The sequence below is a fragment of the Conger conger genome, chromosome 1 (genome assembly GCF_963514075.1).
Source record: "Conger conger chromosome 1, fConCon1.1, whole genome shotgun sequence".
Lineage (NCBI taxonomy): Eukaryota > Metazoa > Chordata > Actinopteri > Anguilliformes > Congridae > Conger > Conger conger.
The window spans coordinates 55,577,143-55,603,336 of NC_083760.1; the positions used below are offsets into that span (position 1 = coordinate 55,577,143).

A 26,194-nucleotide genomic window follows, 5' to 3' on the forward strand; every position below is an offset into this window, starting at 1 on the left:
TAATTCGCACATGACATCATGTAATTGCATGGCATAGCACAAAACACGTTGTCCTAGCAATTGACAGCACTTTGGTCGACGTCCACTCAGAAGATGCCGTGCCGTTCGCTGCCTTTATTCTTCTAAGCGAATACGATTTGTGTTTACATATTTCATTTTTCCGCCCATGGTCCAATCAGCGTTGACATTGTATCCATTCTTGTCAACACGGAACGAAGAAACCTGGTAGAGTTAAGATGGCGGAGTGTGGGTGAGGAGGTAGCACATCAAAGCTCTGGTTTACTTTCCCCGTAGCAGAATTCTGTGAAAGCACACTGTCATAGATAACTAACATTTTAGAAATTACGAAAACATTTCATCCTCCTTCACACATATTTGTCCAATTTGGATTTGAACACATGACGTCTATTCACTTCGTGGTTCACCCGCTGCCCGGGACCGAGGACCAGCTCAATGACAGGTATTTGTTGCGGGCGGGGGAAAGAGGGTTTTAAATCAATATTAATGTGTAGGGTGTGGTACGACCCCTCTTTCCATCATGTCGCTGTTGCGATCGATCAATTGTTGTATGAATTCCAAACAAGAAAATCGAGTCTTTATTTTTTACAGAAGTGTAATGAGGCCCGGCATCTTCTAGCATAACTTGATGGCTAGCTAGATAGCTAGAGTGATTGGTGGAGGAATAGGCAAAGTTGAGGCGGACAATGCGGGTTGGGGGATGGGGAAAGAAAAAGAGAGGGAACGTCAATTGAAACAGTTTGTTTTGGAAAAGGTTTTTCGTTTAATTTGTTGTTCGTGGCTTTGTATATTGCTCTGCGTACAATTTAAAGGTTTTATAGAAACGATTATTGTCAATTATGCTCTTTATTCAAAGGGAAACGGCTTAAAAGTATAAGGCATCTATGCTTCCTACCGATAGCAAGCTAGCTAAGTTAGCAAGCCCCGTTGGCTGCCGTTGGCTTGTTTGGTAACTGAATCGGTGGAGTTGGGGGACGTTAACCAAAATTTTGCCAAATGTTATACTGTATACTAAGTTATGCAAGTTTAGCTGGCTGATATAGCTAATGCATTTGAGTCATTTCCGGTTTAGTTATTAGCTGGTGAAGAAAGTTAACTTTAATTCTTTGAGAGACAGACTAGATTAGGTGACTTAGGTTAATTAACAAGTAAAACTATTTGTTATTTTTTTGATCATGTCAAAATGTGTTTCAGCCAGCCAGCAAGACAAACAACACTGCAGTGTCCTTTTGACCGGTTATTTTGGTCGCTAATGCTACTGAGTCAATGTCGTAGCTAACGTAACGTTAACGTATCTGGACACGCAATCGATCGTCTTTCAACAGCACTAAATTTAGGTAATTTAACTGGTAAACGTTAAATCGCTAATTGTATCTATTTACATAAATATGCCAAGAATGTTTACACTTTTAATTTTATACGTTGAAATGTGAGCACAACTGCTAACGAACTGATGTTATCGTTCAACAGCGCCCAGGGTTCTTATAGTTGTAACGTACCCGACACTTCTAGTTCAAACTGTACCTTGTGGTTTCAGAAAAGGTGATATGATCTAATATGACCAGCTGGTACAAAACTTGGTGTCGTGCTGCACATCGATTGTTTTTTTCCGCTCACAAACCAGCTACATTCCTTTTTTTGCTAGTTGTTGACGAATGCATTCACACGTACCCTGTCTTGAATCACCATGTTGGCCAGCAGTTCAGCTGTTTTTAACCAAAGGTCTGAGGGGAAAACTGAGATCAAAACCGTGCGATCTACTGAGGGATTAATTACAGGCAAATTGGACTCGTACAAATGTTCAAAATCACAAAGGGTTAAGCAGAGCTTCATAAAATGAGGGGACCTCATCTCCCGCGAGCTACCATTACATCTGTGCCCTGAGGGATCTTCCGTGCTGACAATTGTAACCTGCATGCGAAATAAGGTTATTTATAATAAGCCTGTTTATATCTTCCACTGAAATTATATTAGTAATAAATGGGTTATTATTGTACTGCTGGAACCTGAACAGTGAAATTACAGAATTTAGGATATTTTTAGACCATCAATTTCTCTTTAAACATAGTTAAAACAGTAAGCCAATTGGAAATCTCCCCTCAAAGGCAAATATACGTAACTTTATGGAATTATTTGTATTCAATAGACAGTGACTAATGTTGGTAGTAGTTCAACAGCATACTACAGAAAGAAGCTATGCTTTTTAGGTGCGCAGCACTTTGACAGATACAAGTCATTCAGTGACATACGTGGGGATGGCATAGCTTCTTAAATCTACCTTTTAACATAGTCGTTAACAAATACTTCGTACAGAGCATGTCTTCTGCAATTCCCTCATGTTAACCTTCATAGGGTTGACCTGAAGCTGCTGATAATTTAGGCCAGTGTTTTTTTAATTCTCTGCAGTGTCCTGGTCACGTTAGTCAGGGTGTAGTTCAGGGAGCACACGTGCATGCTCACTCACGCTCACAGCATGGTCAACATGTGGAGCCATTTCTGACCGTTCACTGCGTTTGCATTTTGTAGGTTGTTTTAAAGGTCAAAGAAATGATTACAGCTGGAGTATGAATATAAACCACTGTCAGATAAGACCCAATGGCAAGAATGATTGGAACAGCTCAATATTACTGTCAGCAATAGATAGAAGTGTTCACCTCTTTATTTTAGGAAATAATCCAATAGGAATGGTGATGGGTTCACACTGTCTCCCACATTTTAAAGATAGGAGTATCATACTGACATGTATGTATATGAATGTTATAGTGCCGAAGATAATGACAAGTCACTGAGAGTCTGAACGAGACGCAAAATACTTATTGGACTGAACACGAGAGGAGTTTTTCCCAAACTACAGAATTGGATTTGTCAAACGTTTGCACCATTGTCAAAGCAGGGCATTGCAGTGTTATTGTCATCTGTACATCAAACGTTTTTTTTGGTGGAATCTTTAATTCCTCGCCTTTGAGTAGGCTATGTTTTGCCTGATTGTTGAAGTGTGGCACAAAGCACACCACATATGAGACCGGGTACAACTGTACATATACCCCTAGCGCCAGACGTTTTGCATGATGGAGCAACGGCATTTGCTGTTAATTATCTGTGGCAATGTTAACGTGCATAAGTCATCGGTGCCAGCGCGGTGTTTCGTTCTTTGCCGATTTGCTTGTGAGACCACACCTGGCAGAGCGAGGTGAATTGTGAGCTTAGCTCGTGTGCCGGCTTATCATGGATCGACTGGGGGAAAGCCCTGTGCCATACAGCAGAGGGGAGCCTGTCTGCATGGGGGCCAATGACAACAGTCAGCACACGGGCTTTCCATTTGTTAGATGTCATGATATACATCGGTCCTATACCCACTCCAGTTGCTGACCTTTCCCTGCAGTTTTAGTCTGGATTCCAGTCTTACGCCGCACTGATGATCCATCCCTCCTGCATAATATGCGAGAGGGCACCCAGAACAAACTGAGCCACACAATGGCACTGATCCATTTGGCTCCAGCTCTAGGCATGAGAAGCAATGGGTTCGTCCCCTGGTTTTTAGCAGACGTAGCTATGAAAGTTATTTGCTCATATTTGATTTCAGACCAGTGCAGTGCTGGAAAACATTGCTGTGCGGGAAATGGGGATTTAACAATGTCATTACCAGACCACATGCCCTGCGATGGACTGGCGACCTGTCCAGGGTGTATTCCTGCCTTTCGCCCAATGTATGCTGGGATAGGCTCCAGCCCCCCTGTGACCCTGATCGGGATAAGCAGGTTCAGATAATGGATGGATGGATGGATTACCAGACCACAAAGACATGTGACATTCAGAATAGCGTTGCTTTAATAGAATTGTCAGATGTCCTGTGACGGTGTGGTATTTTAGTTCTCACAGTTACTTGTTACCTGAAATTAATGCAGTAATTCTTAAAAAAAAATTAAAAATTAAAAAAGTTTGGTAATAATTGCATTACTACCATCACAATAAGACAGTTATATGTTAGTTTTAAGAATCAGTGTGGTAGTCTAATTGCTGTTGCATGCTTTACTCTAACATTGAGAGCTTAATTTAACTTTAAATGAAGGCTAATTGTTTTTCACTATCAGAAAGTTTTATTTTCATTGTGTATGTGAAGCATACATTTTTATCATTTTTTGCATTTCTTTATTGTGGTCCCATCTTGCCCATGTCTCCCTTTTAAAATGGGTTCTATATTGCAGTGGGATTTCCTGGTTAAATAAAGGTTAAATAAAAAATGAAATGAATAATGTATTTTTTCTGGCAATTATTCCATGTGAAGTCCATTATCTGTCCATTATCTGTTCCCTTCTGTGTTTCTGAATGCAGTTTGTTTTATTGGACCCAGTCGTTAGCTTGTAATTCCCTGATTATAGTTGTTCCCTGCCTGATTAGCTGCTATTTAATGGTCATGGTCAACTGTGGTTGCGCTTAGGATTTTTAAGAATGCCTGGCACTGCCTCTACTGTGATATTGCCTTTGAAGTAAGGACCCTCCCTCACCAGATTTTCACATGGCTGCCTCACCTGGCAGGGTCCCTGGGCACCTCTCCCCTGTGCTGTGCTACTGTTCAGTGCTCTGGCCGGCGGTTTGTCCACACCTCCAGCTGCTGAGTGTGGGCTGAGAGCTGGCATTCTTTCTGCAGAGGAACGGAGTGCTACTCTCCCCAGCCTCAGGGGAAAGCTACCGCTGAGTCCTTTTAAAACGACCTTCTGCTGAAGTCTGTTGCCATTTTCTTTAGGCCTTTTTCTTTTTTTGAGCTGTCTGCCGATAAGCACCTCTAAAAGTTCTTCTCTCCATCTGAATGTGCGCAAGTAGGCTATTTGTGGTACTGGTAAAGTGCCTAAAATGGAATTGTGCAAGTGTGTGAATTGTGTGCTTATGAGTGTCTGTCACACTTTAAAACCAAATGGACCTGGCATTGCCTTCTTTTGCCACACATCCTGTGTTTCATAAATTGTCTGTACAGTCTGTACAAGTTAAATAGGCTGTGAATATGACTTAAGTTGATAATACATTTAACAATGTGAGTACATGGGCTTTGTTTGAACAGTTGTCAAAACTCCTACTCCTACTCCTACTGCAGCAATAAAGCTACCCAGATTATGTTTGTTAGAAATGAAAAGATGCATTTCAGTGTGACTAATAATGCTAGCAAACCTGAAGCCGTGACATTTTAGGTGTAGAGTAAGCTTGCTTACTTTTGGTAGGCTAACCGCAATTTGAATGTCTGAAAGGCATACTATGCTGGATTTTCACCTTGAAAATATGAAACGGCCATGCTCAGTCATTATTATGATGCACTCTTCCGCCCTGTCCTTGCTTTTCTGCCACTAGTTGTTATCCTAAAAAGTGTTTGGGATTTTTCTGGGCATGAGCCTTTTCTTTATGGGCTGTAACTGCAAAGCAGTGTCCAATAGAAAAAGAAGAGGAGGAAATGTAGAATGTATGATTCAGTCTGCAATACGATGTTATGAAGTTGTATTGTGATATGTTATATTGCCAGAGAAAAATATCTAGTTGTTTTGTTTGTACATGAGCTTTGGTGTTGGTGGGGTTGAGAATGGAGCAGGAGACGTTTTTGATTATAAACACAGGAGCGAGGTGAGGAAAGTAATCCTGCACAGTAATGTAATGTAATGTTGGATGTGTAATGTGTAATGTGTAATGTTGGATGTGTTTCATTCGCATTTTACATACTGTCCAGTTAACAAAGTAAATATACCGTGATGTGATGGGTCTCCAAAATTAACTTTTGTTCACCTAATAGTTGGTGTTCAAGAGTTGATTTTACATTTACAGTGAGTTCTGGCATAAAGTTAATATTTGCCCTTGCCCTTGCAATAGTGGAGTTTCATTTAGTTTTTTATAATAATTCATAATCATTTAAATACAATGATCGAAATAGGTCAACTGAGAAGTCTGATTTGCATGAATGACCTTTGTGAGTGATAAGCACGGGGTCTTGAACAGTTGTGGTTTAAATGTGTAGCAACTATTGAATTTAAGCAAATTGCAGAGCTTAGATGCAGAATACAGAAGAAACTTGGTCTTGTCTCTCTGCTCGCAACTAAAGGAAATAGTGATTTGTAATTGCGATCTACAAAAGGCAGGCTCACATGGACATATGCACTTTGCTGCTGTTATCTCAACAATTTTAATATTAGTCATCAACGATCAAGACCACACAAGCTACTCTCAATTTAAGTTATCTATTGACAGCTCAAAGTCCAGCATGTCTAAATCATAGGATTTGTAGTTATGCTGAAATGAGTCTTGTTTTCGAGTAGTCTGCCAAAGTACAGTCATTTTTGTACAACCCCCGAGAGGAGGATTTCAATATGTTTAAAATGTTTTTTTCTATTTATAAATGTTAAAAAATATAGGTTAATATATGCATCAGCATCTTAATTAATTTAAACACAGTTAAAAAAACACCAAATGATTGTGCAGTGAAGAAATGTTTGTCAGCCGTTGTTATTTGTGGTTTTGTAGCCCCAGGTTTTTGCCTCCTTGTTAGTTTATGGTGAGGCATTTCAGGCATCAATATCTCCTATTCAGATTTAGCCTCTTCATATTCAAAGTGTTGTCAAAGGGAATGGAGGATTCAGTAGCAGAACTGGATGAAACCGACAGCGCTGCTCTGCTGTGTGGGCTCAATTCACCACGTTTCTTTTTCTGAAGAGCATCGGGAAAATGTCACCTAATTAAACACATTCAGCAGGCTTATTCTCACCAACAGCAGGAAACATGACTTTGAGCTGGTTCTGCAAGATCTGCTGAAGAAAAGAGACTCGCGCTGGACTGAAAGAGCTGCAGAGTACAGCCATTCATAATGTCCCGACGGTGCCTTTATCATGTCTGTGAGAACTTTCTAAACGCAGAGAACGCCAGGCTTGCAGTTTAGGTTTCCAGTACTTACATCAGGCCAAACCTGCAGTCCTCGACCCAGGCCTGTCTAAGGGTGGGAGCAGGAGGTGCGAAACGGTTTGGACATAGTACTCCTACCTGAATTTTACTATGTGAAACGATGCATCAAATTATACCTCTTCTGGGATTGATATGTTTTCATAGCTGAAGGGGTTGCGTCCCCTAGTATTAATTATTGCTCTCTGTGTTGTGATATAGGCCTAGAAAGTCATTTAGATCTGGACTTTCTTTTCTGCAGAGAATCGCAAATTGCAGTCAGAGTGGAAATGGTCTTTTCCAGATTAATTGATCCTTCAGCAGAACTACGAGCAGGACCCTTCAGGCTAAGAAGGCTGTTTGTGCTGCATGTTGCTTTATGCTGCTCTAGTTAATTCTAGATGCCATTCTATGTGTATGACTTATTTGTGCATCTTTGTGACAGTGTCTCTGTAAAACGTGCCCTGCAAATAACAGTTGTGCATGTATCCTCTCATGCTGTTGAAGTACCATTAGTATAACCGACAGTAAAGATGTTTTTTAAAGCTAGGTATGCACCGAGCCTCTTTGTGTAATGGGCTATTGCCTTCAGTACATCATTGAATTTTTCCCACTTCATTTGGGCATGCTTTTTTATCCATTTTATATAAAAATTTGGTATCTGTTGTGAGATTGTTTGTTAAATTGGCACGGTCAGGTTGGATGCTCAGGACCGTGACAGATATTTGCTGTGATGATTTGTAGAAGTCCTTTGCTCTGAACGACAGCCCTGCTCCTCTCCCCCATATTTGATGGTCTGCTCAAGGATAATGGTAGAAATGACTCCATAGTCAATTCGCTCCTTGGCAGTAAAGGAGGCCATGCTCTGGCCCAGTTAAACCAAACGCTGCCTCCTCCCTTTGACTTGATACATGACTCTCCTACTGCTCGCCCCAGTCAAAGTAAGCAAAGACGACTGCAGCTTTGGCCAGCCCGGAGAGGAAGTGACCCATTTGAAATGGGAGCCAGGCTGCATCCTGCTTGTCGCTAAATTTAATAAATCTGAGTTCTAAACTTTGAAAGTGAAAGTGTGTTTTGTTAGTGATCATATGCGGCTAGACAGTATGATGCTGCCAGGTAGGTTAATCTCCGAATTGATAAGCAGTAGTCTGTGTTCGCCATTTGTTTGATGTTTTTGCGTCAGTATTTTGGCCCATGTTGGTGAAGATTATGTAAATAAGGCACTGGATTTTGGGAAAGTCGCAGGGTTTGGGTCTGTTTAATGTTAGCCTGCTGGAACCACCTTGGCCATTGAAGTGGACGTTGTATTTTTATGCAATTTACTTAGGACTGTGACTGAATGTTGATGCTTTTGCAGCATTAGGCTCAGCCTACATAAGTGGTTGTTGAGGGAGGAAATGACACTAGGGCAGGGGTGCACAACTCCAGTCTTGGAGGGCCAGTCCGAGTACTGGTTTTTGTTCTAACCAGTTACCTTCTCTTTATAAACTATGCTGGTTCATTCCTGTACTTACAGTAAAAACTTTATGATACTGACTGTGGCTGGTGCTTGTACAAATGTCAGATCAATATATGATTGAGATAATGAAATAGTTAAGAGGAGAAGTTGGCACAAAATCCTGAAACAGATCGGCACTTGTTGTGCACCCCTGCACTAGGGTGACCCGATGAGAAAGGGGGGTTGAAGATAGCGATTGTCGACCACACATAGAGCTTATGAAAAGAAGCGGCAGCCTTGAAAAAGTGGTGTTACCCATATGAGCTATACGCACAAATCCCAGTTCTGCTCCAGCCCACATCAAGCATTGCTTACAACAGGAATGACATGCGAGTCCTTCCAACATACACCTGGGGTGCTTTTCATCTGATTTGTGAGAATGAATTACTGGTTGGAAATGCACGTTTGTTTTACACCTGTTTCTTTCAACAGATTGCGTGAGGTCTCTGAAAAACTCAACAAATACAACTGTAACAGGTAAGCGGGGGGTGGTGTTAAAGGTTTAGGGAATTAACTCCACAGGTGTTCTTTAATGCTCAACCATGGCTTTGTATATGGTTAAACCTAAAAAATACTCAGGGAAAAATACCCTGGATAATCATAACAAAGCATTTAATTGTATTTATTTGACTGCTTCCCTCTTACTGATGTTTTCTTCTCCTCCTCCAGTCACCCCCCTCTCAGTGTGTTGGAACAGGCCACGATTAAGCAATGTGTGGTTGGGCCAAACCATGCTGGCTTTCTCCTAGAGGTAACAGATTAGAACCTTTCGCATATTAATGTATATACTCTATATTTAGCCTGCATATAGAATGTCAGAAACATTATAAAGTGACGGTACATTTGTCTCAAGAGGGGGGAACTAATTTGTTTCTCCATATATGATTAAAGCAACAGCATTTTAAAATTAATTTTAGGTTTCTGTAATGACTCGGTTTCAGATGTAAAGTAGGTTTTTATTCTTGAGGGAGAAACCTGGCTGTTGAAGAGTCCTTGTAGAATAAAGCTAGCAAAGTTTTAACAAAACTAGTTTTAACATATTTCTCTTAATATTTATTTGTGTGTTTGTACCTCTACTTGAATGGAAGGCCAACAAAGCCAAAGAGCTGTCTGTCTGTAGCTGGGAGTTCATAATCCAGGGTGTCTGAAAGCTCTTGCTAAGCAGCTGGTTGTTAAAGGAATCCTCCTTTGGAAATTTCTGTGGAACGTTCACGTTCCTTTCTGTGTGTGTGAGACATGACACCCGCTCCTTTTCCCATCAGGATGGGCGGATCTGCAGGATCGGATTTGCGGTGCAGCCGGACAGACTGGAGCTGGGAAAACCGGACAGCAGTGATGGGTGAGCATCGCGTGTCCCGCCTCCTTTCAGAAAGTGCCGGAAATTAAACCCTAAATTTAATTAGGAGGAGGAAATGTGCCGTGCTTAGCCGTGGCCACGCTCATTCCTATCCCCCCTCAGTCCCTTTGTTTCTTCTGAGGCACTTGGATGTGAAAAGGGAGGAAAGTTCTAGCACAATCCCTGTCAGTTACTGCTCGGGGAAAGTTAACACTGCTTTTGATGGACGTTTAATATCATTTAAAGTCTTGAACAAGTGTTACCCGTTTTAGCTCCTTGACGCATTTCTATAAAACTGTTCTGAGTGTATTTCACACAGCATCTTAAGAGTCTGTCTTTCCTTTTTAATTGGAAATTTGCTGTTTGTCTGCTTCAATCTGAATGAGAGTACTCTTAATTCCTCTGTTCTTTGCAAGTATAGACCAATCTCCCTTTTGTAAATAACTTTTGGAAAAAGTGGCTTTTAAAAGGGTACATTTCTTTCTCGACCGAAACGGTATTTATGAGGAGTTTTTGTGTCTGGCTTTCATGCTAATCAGTATGAAACTGCTTTAGTTAAGATTGAAAAAGTCTCAGTTCTTGTCCTTCTAGTTTTCATTGTAGCTTTTAGTACAGTAAAGATTTGAATGTTGGCTTGAACTTTGGGTAGGTAACAGTACTGCTATGCAATGCACTGGTATGGTCTTTTGTTATACAGAAGATGTATTGTTGCTCTTGGGTAGATAAAATGCTGACTTTTCTTGTGGGGTGCCCAAGGATCAATACTAGGTCCCCTGCAGTTGTCATTGTGTACGTAAGCATGCTAGTTTATATATTGTCGTAGCTGTGCTAATGCCACAGTTGTAAGCCTCTCTATTACCTGAGGATGAACGCACAAATAGCAACTTTTTCCTAAGGTAAATCAAGATAAGACTGATGTCATGGCAACAGATTCAATCAAACATAATTTGCCTTGTTTAAGAGCATTTGCAATGTAATCATTTGTTTCATTTGATCACAAAATGGCCAGGACCAGGTCAGATCTGCTCATGTTTGTTACATAGTCATGTTTAAATCTACCATGGCTGAAAGATACAAATGTTTGTATTTGGATTCCATTGCTTATTCACTGTTATAATTATTTAATTTGCTACCTGTAAGCTCACAACATAATTTTACCAGCACCCAAGCGAGTGAGGTTGTTCATTTGGAGAAATATTATACACATATTAAAAACACCTTGTAGATAATTTGGTTACGTTCATCTTTCCTGTTGCAGTAGCTGCCATCATTTTCAAGAGGCACAGTATTTTTAATCTTTTTAATCTTTATCTTGCTGAATTTACATGCTGCGGCTTCCATTTCCTCCCTATGAAATGGTGTCTTGAGGGTTTCCTATTGCTGTGGTATAATGATTAGGATTATACCCGAGAACAAAGTTTGGCATTGTGTTTATCGGTTTCCACTGCATTGATTTATGCAGAATCAGTGGACCACAGCCAGAACAAACACTAGTCAGAATGTAGAGTTGTGGAGCGGTCAGTGTGTGTCATCTCCAGGAAGTCAGTGTACTGTGGCAGTCCCTTTTTACCAGGCACAAGCGTGGTTGTATGTTTTATGTGGGATGTTGGCTAAAGAGCCGATCATCATTCAGATCATCAGAACTCCACTAAATGCCTGCTGCTGTATTAATTTATTGAATTGAATACTGTGACCCAATAACATTTGGATACAAAACTACAGAGGGCTGGCTTCATTTAACCGCATATGCCCTTAAACTGCCTATGTCCATTTGATTGAGTCAAGTGCCATAATTATTGCCCAAACACTCCTCCTGAAATAAGTGGAAAAAATTATTCCTCTTGAAATAAGTGGGTTTTTTTAAGATGCTGATTTGTGCTGTGAAGGTAACCAATGTGGAATTTTGCCATCTAAAATGTATTTCACAAGATGCAGAAAGGTTAATATATGGTTGTGGTACTAGTATGCTGTTCACTGCAGTGCACTTTTCAGCTGTATCTAAAAAGTATGACCGCAGTTGGTTCAAATTATTATTATTCTTAATCGTAAAAGTAATGTGTAGCGGTTTCAGGCAGTCCAGGTTTTACTGGAAGCAGCATCGCTCACAGACCTAAAACTGCTTTTGGCTGAAAATGCTATGTTAGGAGTGCTAAAATGAAACAGTTAATCTGTATGCCAAGTATATTTGAGGTGTAGGGAAGTGGTCTGGCACTGAATATTCTGTGTTCTGTGTCAGACAGGCATAATTAGGCCGACTGTGGTGTTTATTTTAGATTATGGTACAGCCCTTGTGCCCTTGTCTTGCGTTTTGCTTGCAAAAGAATTTGGTGACACATTGGAGCATTTATTCACTCTGCTAGGAACACCAAGGTCTGCTGCTTACAAATCAAACCAGATGTCTGTGTTGATCAGTTCAAGGAAAGAAACGCATAGCAATTCATCTTGTGAGTTATGAGTCAGGCCTCATTCTGTTACGATTTAAAAAAGGGCATTGTTCTGCCCAATTCCATTTTAAAGAAAATGTTTACTTGCGTCTTTGTTTAATTTTTTTTTTATGACTTTGGAAGTTCCCTTTTTCAGTGGATTACCTCAACCTTGCATGCATAGGCCCTTTGCTGCAGTGTCCTCTCATCAGTTTGGAAGAGCTCAGATGTGCAGCAGCACGTACTGTCCCTACTTTACCCCCTGCAGTTCAGCAGCTGACGTGCACCGCCATACAACTGCACCGCCATACAACTGCACGGTCAGACAGCTGCGCGGTCAGACAACTGCGCGGTCAGACAACTGCATGGTCAGACAACTGCACGGTCAGACAGCTGCACAGTCAGACAACTGCGCGGTCAGACAGCTGCACAGTCAGACAACTGCGCGGTCAGACAGCTGCACGGTCAGACAACTGCGCGGTCATACAGCTGCACAGTCAGGTCAGACAGCTGCACTGTGTTAGGGGAAAATGCCCTTTTTAGAAAATTACCTGCGCCTTGTGTGCATACACTATTTTTCCACTTAGTACTTTTCAATTTTCTGGAGCAAATTCAACTAAAAACAGAGCAGTGTTAGAGCCCTGAATTGGCAATGGCAGGGCTGGGATTCAACACCAGACCACACACCATATCTATACACCGGGACCCAGTGTGAGCCTGCTGGAACATCATGAATTTCTCTTCATTACTGTTCTAATCTTCCTGATTTGTCTTCATCCTAATAATATTCCAAAAACTGCAGCAGTGGGTTTTCTGCAGCAATCAAAATGTGCTCTTTTAATTTTTTAGAAAGTTTATCCCGACAGTTCAGCCGAGGGTGTCAGATACGACAGCCGTTGATTGACAGCTGAGTGGGACGTCCATGTCATGGCATGCACACACATGCAGCATAAGCCGGTGGTATGGAGCCGCTCCACAATGCAGTGCATTCTGTACTCAGCTTTGTCCTGGCCTGAATTCCTTCAGCTGTTGCTAGGTTTTGTGAAGGCTGAGCACATACATTTGTGTTCATTCACTAACGCCTCATACATCCTGCCAGCAGAAGGATGAGTGGGGGTGGGCAGGGGTCACTTAAAATGAGGTGAGAGCAGTGATATAAAACTGTCTTTGTTATTGTAAACATTTAAATTGGTCTGAAAAAGATCACTGTCATGTTTTTTTCTCCTCTCAGTTTTCTGTATTTTTTATTTTTATTTTCACCGGGCAGTACAAAATAAGCAAAATTTTCCAAAAGAAAATGAGATGGTTTCAGATGTTAATGCAGTCAGCAGCATTGTGGGCAGACTGAGAGGCTTCAGGCTGGAGAACTGTGGGCTCTCAGACGGCGGAACGGGCGCTGAACATCACGGGCCGTGTGTGCCAAACCCGTCTGACTCCATCATGTTCGATTTGTCCTGAAATCTCATTTCATGCTGCGGGAAACTCATTTCGCTCGGCGGCTTTCAACAAATTCTATTTCTGTTCCGGTCACTGTGTGAAATGAACATCTCAGAATGCACGTTATTTACCTTCAAGGGGGATTTCATTCGTAAAAGCCCACGTAAAAGCAACTGCGTTAGTGTACCACTGTGTGCTGGAGTCCCTGTAAATGACCTGTATCGCTTAAGCTACTGTTTCACAAATCTTCCTCCCCTCCATTTTGTGTTATTTGGTGGCCGTAATCACATTCCCGCCTCCAGCCGGTCAGCAGAGGTTTGCAACAGACGGCTGAATCGGAGGTGCAGCGTGGTGATTGGCACAGTCGTGGGCTCTCTGATCTGACAGGGGTGTAATTTGTCATCTTTACCCCCTTTCTCCATCTGCAGTTATATCTAATGACTTTTCTCATTGTCTGAATTGAAAAGATCATTCATATCAAACTGCTGTCTCTTAGTAACGTTGTCCCTAATTACACCATTACACCGAGGGTGCAGAAATGACGCACGCTACATTATGAATTGCTGCTCATAAATGTTTTTTTTTTCTTTTTTCGGTAAAAGCACCCCAGGGAAAACATGGGGCTGCTGTGTTTTAATGGCAGTGTTATTTCGCAGTTCCTTTTATGGAGTCATTTTTCATTTGCATCATCTCGATTGGCTACTTTCGTTTTACAGTACGTGTCAAACATAAAGGAGGAAACGAGAAGTTAAAGCGAAATTGTCTTCCATTGACCTTTTTATGGTGGAAAAAATTCCGCACAGATGTTGCACTTCAACTACATTTCTTTTTGTTTTACTGTTATTGCAAGAGGTGTAGAAAAAGCTTCTGTTGTCCTCCTGTCATTGGGCAGTAATGTGGCAGTAGACTGAGGTCATGTAGTGGGTTACAAGATGCCACTGTTGTGGCCTTCAGCATTGGAGATGGCAACGTGTAGCTACTCTAGTGGAATTACACATAGTGTTGGAGATTAAGGAGAAAGGCCCTCACGCATACATTTCTCCAAGGGCTGGGAAAAAACACGTTTTGAGAGGAATGGTATGCAGCCAACTTCAGTTACCAAGGGTGTTGCCCGCTAGTCACCAGCACTTTCGTGTTTGGATATAGGACCCGGGACCTTCCGGCTGTGCCCAGTAACGTTGTGTGGGGAGAAGGATGGGTGGGGGGCTGTAGGGTTTGTAACTGATCTCCCATCTTTTGTTTCCAGTTCAAAGTTGAGCAGTGGTTCAGGGACAGGAAGGACCCCCAGGCCAGGCAGGACTAGTGATCCGCCCTGGTTCCTGTCTGGTTCTGACACACTGGGCAGACTGGCAGGCAGCACCCTTGGGTAAGTTTCGGCAGGGTCGCCAATGACGTAGACCTCAGGTAAAGGTGTCGAGTGCTTCAAAATCCACCGCTATTGTGGGAGTGGGGGTGTGCGCTTCTGTTGGGTTTGTTCAGACGGACGCACAAAGCAATGTGTGTTGCAGGGAATGGACAATCGAGCGTTAACTGTTTTCCTGGCCTCTTGGCAATGAGCTGTGGGTTGTGACTAGGGTTGGGTACCGAAAACCCGGTATCACTATGGCAGCAGTTCCAATAAGACCGTTGCGTACCGGGCCGAATCGCAATACCGATTTTGGTGCCTCACTGTTGCTCGCTAATGTGTTACATTAACGAACGATACCCGTCCCTTGCTGTGAAGTACCACAGAAAGGTGCAAAGATAAGTACACCCCCTAAGGTTGTTATGGAAACCTTTTACATTACTGCAGTGCACCGTTCTCCCTTCAACTACCACATCTCTCAACCAAAGCTTGCAGCGAAATCGGCTTCCAAATCCAGGAACCAATTCCTCTGCCAACAGAAATGTATCGGTCTCCAAAAGCGTAGCGGCTTGCTGGGCCCGGCCTTGGGAGATCTGCAGTGCACTTTGCGTCCTTCCCTCCCCTCCCACAATTCCATTAGCAGGCTTTTTTTAGAGCAGCTGAAGGTGTTCTCTGATTGGAGGGCTGGAGTTGGAGGGCTGTTGAAAGGTGCGGTCCGGGCCCGGTTCCCACCGCAGGGCCTCGTGTTGACGAGCGTGTGCCCCTCCGCACCTCCGCCCCCGCCCTGAGCCCCCGGCCTTCTGTTCCCGCAGGAGTCGCTGGAGCTCTGGAGCGAACGGAGCGGGAGGAACGGGAGGAGGAGGAGGAGGAGGAGGAGGAGGAGGTGGCGGCAGCAGCAGTGGAGGCGCCGGTGGGGCAGCAGGAGGAGGAGGAGGCAGTGGGGGTGCGGGCAGTGGAGGAGGAGGAGGCGGGAGGTCCTCCACCGCAGCGCGAGACTCCAGGAGGCAGACCAGAGTGATCCGGACGGGGAGGGAGAGGGGCACGGGGCTCCTGGGAAGCCAGCCCCAACCCGTCATCCCCGCCTCCGTCATCCCAGAGGAGCTCATCTCTCAGGTCAGCCTTGTACACTGACCTGTAATGTCCTCACACGCATGTACAGACACTCACACACACGCTTTGCATCTAAATGAGCAGTGTATACGGAGCACGTGTATTCACACTTATGCAAGTTCATCAGTACTGTCACAGTGTTGTTTCTCACAGTGAGTGGTCAATGTGTGGAATAGCTTGCCAGTACATGTAATGGAGGCAGAAACACAGGGGGTTTTCAAGACTTGATACGGTGTTTGCTGTTATTTAGCTTTTAGGCAAACTTAGGTGTAGGAAAAGGCGAGCATTGCTGGGCTGAATGGCCTGTTCTCACCATAACCTTATGTTATGTCACTCTATGCAATAAACACTCCTGAATTAGAGTGCACTTTACTCCACTAAGAGTATATATCATACCTCTTGAACTCATAAACTAGAGTAGAGAGTTAGAGTTAAATGAACACTGTTATTTTACTGTATACAAGCCAGTATGTCGTGGCTAAAGAGTTCAGATGAAGGCCGTAATCCTGCCCCTTGTCTGGGCCCCTCTCCAGGCTCAGGTGGTTCTTCAGGGGAAGTCGAGGAGCGTCATCATCCGTGAACTCCAGCGCACCAACCTGGACGTGAACCTGGCCGTCAACAACCTGCTGAGCAGGGACGACGAGGACGGGGACGACGGGGACGACACGGCCAGCGAGTCCTACCTGCCGGGAGGTGGGTGTGCCCCGGGCCCGCTCCGACCAATCAGCATCCTTCTCTGTGTGTCCCTCTGACTTTGCTCTCGCGGACAGCCTTTAGTACACTTGAGTAATGCCAGAGATTCCGTGCTGTAATTCTGTTCAGCTTCCTGTGACACGGGATGTTCCTGGATAGAGACTAGGCCACCACCAAAGCAGAAACATGAAAAGACAATTGATTAAAACTACGGTTAGAATATTAATTTGAATATTGTTTCCCTCACGAAATGGCATATTTTGGGAAGCAATAAACTCTGTCCTAGCTTTATTAGTAGACGATATGCCACAAGTAAACCAGATGCGCAGTTTCTGTGTGCCTCCATTGTTCTGTAGTTTGGCCAGTTACCAAGCACCCCCTGCCTGGTCTCATCTGCAGTTAGCGTGACACATTGCACAATAGAGTTGTTCTGACTGTTCATAAAAATATTATTTCCCCGCCAAAAATGTGTATAGCAACAAAATAAACCAAAAATAGCTTGAATGTATTCCAATACGGTGATGAAAATTGCCTTTCACTGAATGGAAATATAAACATGGAATTCTTGAGGAATTATTATATTACCACATAATTCTAACAATATCTGTGACTAAATGTGGAATGACTATACAATCCTACCATTGGTTTTACACGCAGAGATGTCTCTTTCAATATTCAATGGTCATTTATTGTCTTGAACAGTCCGCTTGACAAATAAACATGCAAATGCAAAGTGAGAGTAGGCATCAGCTATGCATAGCACCCCAGTTATATTCGCATTAGCCTTTGCTAATAATGCTAGGCATGTTTGTGTTGGGGCCCACGTAGCTGTTAGTCTATGAGCACTGTAGCATACCTTGGGCAGTCTTCACAATTGTCCTGACTCATAGTGGAATGCTTTGTTAGAATTGTTACCACTCACAATGAAGTTGAAAGTTGAAAATGTACAAGAATGAACGATTAGATATTTAGGTATGTGTGCCCAATGAATAGGCATCACGAAAGACCATTTTCATACCATTCTAAGCCTTTCTCAGATCCCTAACTGGCTCCATAATAGTGCCCTGCTGAATGCAAGAAATTGTCAGTAAGCCCATCACTTCACTAGAAAGGGACGGTGTTCCTGTTGGGATGGATTCTGGGGTAAATCATTCGCATCCGCATGTTAACTGAATGTTCATTTCTGTCTGTCACGTGCAGAGGACTTGATGTCCCTGCTGGATGCCGACATCCACTCCGCCCACCCCAGCGTTATCATCGATGCGGACGCCATGTTCTCAGAGGACATCAGCTATTTCGGATACCCCTCCTTCCGTCGCTCCTCCCTGTCCCGCCTGGGCTCCTCGCGAGGTAACTCCACGCCCTCTCCTCTGCAGTCTGCATGTGCAGGTCTTCCTGCTTCCTCCTGTGCCCTGTCCCTCCTCCCCGCACCTTCTCGAGCGACGCTCCTTTATGACATCACCAGACCTAATATTGCAGTGTTGTGTGATGTCATTCACCGGTTTAGTTTAGGGTTTAGTTGCCCAGCTTTTGAGGCAATGTAAAGGCCTGTCAAACTGGCTAGATTTACTAGCTAAACAAACAAACCACCGTTGTCTCATTTGGTATTGGCCTTCCCATCTACCATAAGCACAACATTTCCAAAACCTTTTCCAACCAACATTTCCAAACATTGCTTGTGGGTCCATGCATTGATAGTATTAGCATGTTATAAGCTAATAATTAAGGTTAATTGGATTGGGTTATAACCATCCTTCCACCACTTCACCCAGAAAGTTAAATTGAAATTAAAGTATTTGTGGGTCTTTTTGCTTTTATGTGTGGGGAGAGTGCAGACTCCATCCACAGCGATGCATTGTGGGTGTCTTTGTGTAGGTCAGTGTGGTCTCATGCAGAGAGCATACACGATCCCCGCAGTGTCTTCCACAGTCTGACTGGACGGTTTAAGTTTGCCAGACCCTGCACTGAACCTCACACCCCAAACGCTCCTTATTCCGCCAGCCTCTCCCTTCTCCTTCACGGCCTTGTGACTCGCGTTGTTGATATAGCCGCCATTCTCTAGCCGCTTTACTTTCCCCCTGCAGCTTTTGTTTTAGTTATGTGTTTAAATATTTATAAAGTACATTTTGCGCCGGGTCTTTCCCAGAGAGTGGCTTACTTTTATCCCACTGGTGTGACCCCATTGCATACCAGTTCTCCTTCTTCCCCTAGAGCGCGACTCGGAGCTGTTGCGTGAGCGCGAGTCTGTGTTGAGGTTGCGTGAGCGCCGCTGGCTCGACGGGGCCTCTTTTGACACGGAGCGCGGCTCCACCAGCAGGGACGGAGAGCCCGGCCTGGACCGCAAGACCTCCCCCACACAGAGCCCCGTCTGCCTGGGAGAGGAGCTGCAGTGGTGGCCCGATAAGGTGTGTGCGTGTGCGTGTGCGTGTGCGTGCGCGTGCGTGCGCGCGTGCGTGTGTGTGTGTGTGTGTGCATGTGTGTGTGTGCATGTATGCGTGTGTGTGCGTGTGTGCGTGTGTGCGTGTGTGCGTGTGTGCGTGTGTGCGTGTGTGCGTGTGTGCGTGTGTGAGTGTGTGAGTGTGAGTGTGTGAGTGAGTGTCTGATTGTGTGTGTGTGTGTATCTGTCTGTCTGATTGTGTGTGTGAGAGTGTGTGTGTGAGTGTGTGTGTGACTGTCTGTCTGTCTGTCTGTGTGTCTATGAGTGTGAATGTGTTTGCGAGGGGATGAGTGCGCATATGTACATGCGTATGAGTGAGACAGACAGAGAGGGATGATATTTGTTTTCAGTGTGACCGTGAACAGTGACTTTTGCTGGAAGCCGAGTCTACTGTTTGTACGTGTACCTGCAGCTTTGGGCCCGTTCACCAGGTGTACAAACAGTTCTGTATTTTTGTGGTGAATTTTGTGCACTCAAGGCTACATTCATGATGGCATGATAAATTAATCTCCCGATGAAATGACCAGTATTTGGTTTCGAGCACTTCCATTAATAGCCACACGACAGTCATCCCCTTGTGTTGTGGCTATTTATGGAAGTGTGAGCCTCACCAAACCTCATTCATCCTTTGTTAAATACATCACGTCCTTGCGAATGTGCCCGTTCAAGCAAAATGTTGCCTGGCTTGGCACTTTCACAGATGAGAAATGAAATTCTGTGTGTGTAATCAGAAAGTCTGCCAGAGTGAAAATGAGGTGTGAGTAGTCGAATCTACAGTATTAGGCTGTCTTCTGCCTTGAGTGCTTGCTGATTCAGTTTGCTCAAACTTTCGTTGAAAAACGGGGAAAATGGGAGCGACGGTTTTGGCATTTCCTCCCCTGTATCAGAGGCTGTGGCAGTATATTGGACTACGGTCTCCCACAAAGCCCTCGCAGGTAAACATAGCTAGGAGTGGGGAGCGTAGCTAACCCCTGTAGCTTAGACAGTGCAGGCTCCCGTCTTTGGTGTTGACACATGACCAGGTACCCCCAGCAGTGGGACGCAGCCAGGGGTAGGCTGGGGTTAAGGTCAACTGGGATTTCTCAGCTTATGTTTATATTATTTCCTCCTGAGAACTCAGCAGGCGCCCATAGACTACTGATGAGAGATGCTCCTTTTCCCCAAACTGGCTAGTTCTGTATGTGGCTGGTAAATGGACTGCATTTGTATATCCCTTTTTCCAGCAACTGCGGCTACATAATGAATGCCTCTCATTCACCCTTTCCCACACTGTTCGCACCTACAGCGAAAGGCTGCCGTGCAAGGCACCAACCAGCTCGTCTGGAGCAATTGGGAGTTGGGAGTCATGGGCAGAGTGTCTCGGGGACACTTCGACACACAGGGCAGGGGATCAAACCGACAGCTCTCTAACTGCCAGACAACTGCTCTTGCCTCCTGAGCTAATGTCGCCCCCGGAGTGCATTTTCTGTGGGAGAGCACACTGTGGGGGGTGGGGGGGGGCAGCAGAGCAATTCCTGGGATTTTAAAGAAGAGAAAACATTTTGGGAAGAAAAACCCAGCCTGGCACCGCACTGTACTGCATAATCACTGCAGCAATGCCGAGTAGCACTTTATGGAAGCCGCAATGATGTCTTCAGCTGGTGAGCTGCTGGTTTGTTGGCCTAAAAAGTGGCTGCCGACTTTAGGATCGTCTTGAGAATATGCCAGTCACCTTGCGTCAAAAAGGAGGAATGACAATTATGAAACGTCCTCGTGCCTGAGTTGCGTTTCTGACCTGCTGTAGTATATTCCAACTTTTTTGTATGTTCTTGGTCTTATCATGAGGTCACATTTTCCAGTTGCTGAAGTTGTTTTTTTGCTTTCCGTTTGGCTCCTGCAGGACGGCACCAAGTTTGTGAGCATTGGCGCTCTGTTCTCCGAGCTGGTGGCAGTCAGCTCCAGAGGGGAGCTCTATCAGTGGAAGTGGAATGAGCCGGAACCCTACAGAAACGCACAGGTATTGGGGTGATTATGGGTCGAAATCAGCTTGCACTAGCACACCATCGCTAGGCTGCGTGTGTCCAGGGGTTGGCGGCTGTGTGACATTAATCCAGGGTCTGGTGATGAGCGGTCTGTAATAATCCCTCTCTTCTCTCCTGCAGAACCCTACCCTTCACCACCCGCGGACCGCCTTCCTGGGACTGGCCAACGAGAAGATCACCCTCCTGTCCGCCAATAGCATCAGAGCCACCGTCGCCACGGAGACCAACAAGGTCAGTGGGTCACCACCCCCTTCCGAGACCTTCTACAGGGGGAAAGACAACAGTGGTCGCTAAACGTGCACGGGTGGACAAGGTTTACTCCTGCCTGATTCACCTCTCTCTTTGATTAGCTTTGCTCTCGTCTCGACCCACACTCTCAAGGTCTAAGCTGCTTTCAGGCGATACACCGCTTTTCTCGAACCCCAAAATGCACGTGTGTGCGCTTGTAAAGTTTTTAACGCCTCGGGCCGTCTTTCCCCCGTGCTCCTGCAGGTGGCGACGTGGGTGGACGACACCCTGAACACGGTGGCGTCGAAGCTGGAGCACGGGGCCCAGGCGTTTGCCGAGCTGCAGGGGGAGCGGGTGGTGTCCCTGCACTGCTGCGCGCTGTACACCTGCGCTCAGCTGGAGAGCGGCCTCTACTGGTGGTGAGCGGGAGGGCGGGGCAGTGCACTTCACCCCTCGAGGGGTTCTACTGCACTTCAGTTCCTGGTCTAAGCCCTTGTGTTTTTAGGTTGCTGTGCATAAGAACACCTGTTACAGTGGTCCTCACTCCTGGGGCTGGAGAGCTCGCTGGCTTTTGTTGTAACTCCGCGCTTAACTGTAATTAACTGCTTTAATTGATCGTTTTGACTCCCCTTCACCTGGTCTGAATTGGTCGCTGATATTATAACAAAAAAGCTCTCCAGAAGTGAGGACCACCGGTCTATCACATGCCTGGAATGTATTCCCATTACCCGTGGCTCAGTCACCTCAGCCAGTCGTATTGTTGTGCACTTTAGAGCAAAGTAATTTGGGTTGTAGACATCGGTGATTGACAGCTTAATATCACACACTGAATCTTTGTGAATCTAAAATTGGTGGAGCCATCATGTATCACCAATGATTCACTGATTCAAACCAATCACGTTGTCTTGGTAATGAAAGCAGAGGCACTTTGAGTCATGCTCTTCAGCAACTAGCAGTATGTAGGGGGCAGCCTGTAGCCTAGTGGCTTAGGTACATGACTGAGACCTGGAAGGTTGGTGGTTCAAGCCCCGGTGTAGCCACAATAAGATCTGTGCAGCTGTTAAGCCCTTGAGCAAGGCCCTTAAATCCACATTGCTCTAGCGGGGGATTGTCCCCTGCTTTGTCTAATCAACTGTGAGTCTTTTTGGATAAAAGCGTCAGCTAAAGAACAGGTTTATCATTATGTATTCACATTCACTCAGCCCTGTTATGGTTGTGGTGCGCTGTGAGGCGTTCAGCTGCTGAATGCAGTGCTGTGGTTCTTCAGGGGCGTGGTGCCTTTCAGTCTGCGGAAGAAGATGCTGGAGAAAGCCAGAGCCAAGAGCAAGAAGCCAAAGTCCAACGGCAGCGTCTCGTCCGTCCCCAACATCACGGTGGGGACCCAGGTGAGTCTCATGCCTTCTGCAGTAAAGTCTTCACTTTAGATGTTTATACATCATAACTTAAACATTTATAATAATAATAACTATTGCACAAGCACTCAACAGTATGAGCAATTACCTCACCTGCTATCATCTATTTATTAACATTTATTTATACAGGGTAGGGTTGACTGAGCAGGCATGCTCTTTTGCAGCAATGCTCTGTTAATGCCCACCCTAAGACATGCCCTAATCTGCAATCTTTGTATTGTGGGAGTGCCTTCTTGTTCCGAGGTGGCAGTGCTATCTGCCACCATACTACTCATAAACTCACTATTTAACTCACTTTAAGCCAAAGTACAACAGTGTGGCCACATTAACTTCTCCTTTATTTCCTGATTTTTCCAGATTAAATATTGAATAAACATTTGGTGTTGAGATTTTACATAAATTATTACATTGGCTATTCTTAGACGGGGTCAGTCTCTCAATGAGCTGGTTAAAAAAAAAAACACTGAGGGTTAAACGTTCAAGCAGATGTTCTTGGGCGCAGTCTTTCCTTAGGGGTCTGTTAGTGCCTGAGCTTCTTTACGGATATTATTTTCTTGGACGGTGGCTTCCGCTCTTCTCTTGTTATAAGTCACGTTTCCTCCCCCCCGGTCAGGTGTGCCTGAGGAACAACCCCCTGTACCACGCCGGCGCGGTGGCCTTCTCCGTCAGCGCGGGAATCCCCAAAGTGGGCACGCTCCTGGACTCTGTGTGGAACATGAACGACAGCTGCAGGTTCCAGCTGCGTTCGCTGGACAGCCTGAAGAGCCTGGACAAGAACGGCAAGACCCAGGAGATAAAGTAAGAGAGACAGGGCCCTACCGCGGAGCTGAAGTAACAGACTGAGCCCCACCACGGAGCTCTACTTTAAACAAACCCCGTGGGGGAAGGAGGGAGAACGTCACTTGAACGGACTTCTTTTCTCGCTTTGTGATTATTATTGATGTTGGTTTGACGTGTTCCCAGTAACTCAGTACTCGGACTTGCCAGACACACGTATCATGATTTCATTCTGTAAAGTCTGGTTTTCTTCTTTGCCTGTTCTCCAGAGAAGAACCGTTTTTATTTTATTGAACCCTCTATCGTAGGTGTGTAGTGTGAAAGCTCCCAGACAACAAACCATTCTGCCCAAACCTGGTGGTTCAATCCCCAGTGCAGCTGTTGTGCCCTTGAACAAGGCCCTTAATCCCACATTGGTCCAGGGGGGATTGTTTCCTGCTTAGTCTAATCAACTGTAAGTCGCTTTGGAAAAAAGCGTCAGCCAAATAACATGTAATGTAATGGTTCTTCTATGGAATTACAGGGTTCCTTTTGAGAGTGTAAGAGAAAGCTGTTTCTGTCCCACCTGTTGATGAGATTGGGCTCTCACTCATCCCCCGTGCCCTTTAGGACGGAGAGCAAGCCCGAACTTGTGAAAACTGAGATGGGGCCCCCACCCTCTCCCGCCTCCACCTGCAGCGACACGTCCTCCATCGCCAGCAGTGCCTCTCTGCCTTACAGTACGTCAGTCTGTAGCCCCAGCCGAGCCCCAGCCTCTGTGGAGCCGTGCATCTACTCAGCCGCACTATACTGATATATGCTTAAATCTCCTCTACTTACTGCCTTTTATATCGGTTAAACTGTTCATACAGCTTTTAGTAATCTCTTTAATGCACTATTATTGCATTCACAAGTATGCAAACATTGTCAAAGTAATTGTATGTCGAGCAGGTTAGCTTGTTGACAGGTTTGCTGGAGGCCACAGACGTGCAGGCGTTCTTAGACAGTTTGTGTTGAAGTGTAATGTGTGAGTGGGCTGTGTGGGGGCTGGAGAGTGAGTGTGCGGGTTGCTGCGTGGTTGAAAGTGGGCACATTGAGGATGAGTGTGCTGTTTGCTGCGTGGTTGAAAGTGGGCACATTGAGGATGAGTCTGCTGGTTGCTGCGTGGTTGAAAGTGGGCACATTGAGGATGAGTCTGCTGGTTGCTGCGTGGTTGAAAGTGGGCACATTGAGGATGAGTCTGCTGGTTGCTGCGTGATTGAAAGTGGGCACACTGAGGATGAGTTTGCGGTGGTTGGTAAAGGAGACTGTGAGCACAGTTTGTCTGAGATCGTGGTTCTGGGAATGTGTGCTGAAAGTTTAGGATGCATGTCCTACAGGGAATGCTGGGGCCACTGCTCTTCCTCATTTACCATAAATGACCTTGACATGGGCATTGAAAATAATTTAGTTAAATTTGTGGATGATTGAAAACTAGGAGATTTAGATACCAGTATGCAATCTACTAAAGTAATGCAGGAAGACTTAAACAGAACCCAGAAGTGGGTGGAAACCTGGCAAATTAAATTCACTACAACTAAATGTTCTACATGAAAATATAAGCAGGATTACTTTATGGGGGTACAAAATTGGATATAGTGCCCAAGTTGAAAAAGACTTGGGGGTCATAGTTGACCAAAGCCTTTTGGGTTCTAGTCAATGTGTGGTAGCAGTAAAAAAAGGCCAGTAGGATGCTAGGATACATAGCCAGGAGTATTGAGTAAGTTCAAGGAAGTTATACTCCCCTTATAAAATATTCTTGTTAGACCACACTTGGAGTACCGTTTGCAATTCTGGGGACCGCACTATAAGAAAGAAATAGAGGCACTGGAAAAGGTTCAGAGAAGGGCAACCAGATTGATTCCATGTATATATGGGCGACATGGCTCAGGCAGTAAGCGCAGTCGTCTGGCAGTCGGAGGGTTGCCGGTTTGATCCACCGCCCGGGCTGTGTCGAAGCCAGACACCTAACCCCTAGATGCTCCTGACAAGCTGGTCGGCACCTTGCATGGCAGCCAATCGCTGTTGGTGTGAGTGTGTGTATGAATGGGTGAATGAGAAGCATCAATAGTACAGCGCTTTGGATAAAGGCGCTATATAAATGCCAACCATAAACCATAAATGCCAACCATATAAAAGATAAGAGTTACAAGGATAGACAACAAGGATGCTTAATCTCTTTAAGCTTAGTAAACGGAGGCTTAGGGGGAATTTGATTGAGGATGAGGATGAGCTTGGTCAGCAGAAAGAGAGGGCACAAATGGATATTGGCAAAGGAGAAATTCCGTTAGGACATATTTTTTCACACAGCGAGGCAAAAACACCGGGGGCTTTCAAGACCAGCCGTTTAGGCATACTAGGCAGTTGATACACTTAGGGGTAAGAAAAGGTGGGCATTGCAGGGCTGAATGGCCTGTTCTTGCCATTACCTTATGTTATGTTATGTGTTGTGAGAGTGCTGTCTGTGTGTTGTGTGTGTGGGTGTGGGGTGTGTGTTATGGGCGTGCGTGCGTGCGTGTGTGCTTGTGAAAA

General features: G+C 44.9%; 1 protein-coding gene across 16 annotated transcripts in view; it reads left to right on the forward strand.

Annotated features, from left to right (window-relative positions):
* The first annotated feature begins 221 nt into the window (after positions 1-221).
* The window catches only part of LOC133109790 (E3 ubiquitin-protein ligase UBR5-like), a 56,219-nt gene continuing 30,246 nt past the window's right edge, over positions 222-26,194 (forward strand). For 14 of the 16 annotated variants that reach the window (XM_061219389.1, XM_061219396.1, XM_061219433.1 and 11 more), the window contains exons 1-15: positions 222-460; positions 8,858-8,902; positions 9,095-9,176; positions 9,688-9,764; positions 14,868-14,987; positions 15,779-16,079; positions 16,610-16,769; positions 17,970-18,119; positions 18,963-19,174; positions 21,086-21,202; positions 21,348-21,458; positions 21,720-21,874; positions 22,723-22,840; positions 23,481-23,665; positions 24,254-24,363. In XM_061219389.1, coding sequence (XP_061075373.1) covers positions 399-460; positions 8,858-8,902; positions 9,095-9,176; positions 9,688-9,764; positions 14,868-14,987; positions 15,779-16,079; positions 16,610-16,769; positions 17,970-18,119; positions 18,963-19,174; positions 21,086-21,202; positions 21,348-21,458; positions 21,720-21,874; positions 22,723-22,840; positions 23,481-23,665; positions 24,254-24,363 — 2,005 coding nt within the window. In that variant the 5' untranslated portion in view covers positions 222-398. The remainder of the gene's footprint in view (positions 461-8,857; positions 8,903-9,094; positions 9,177-9,687; positions 9,765-14,867; positions 14,988-15,778; positions 16,080-16,609; positions 16,770-17,969; positions 18,120-18,962; positions 19,175-21,085; positions 21,203-21,347; positions 21,459-21,719; positions 21,875-22,722; positions 22,841-23,480; positions 23,666-24,253; positions 24,364-26,194) is intronic. The other 2 variants (XM_061219405.1, XM_061219518.1) reach the window with 1 other exon arrangement.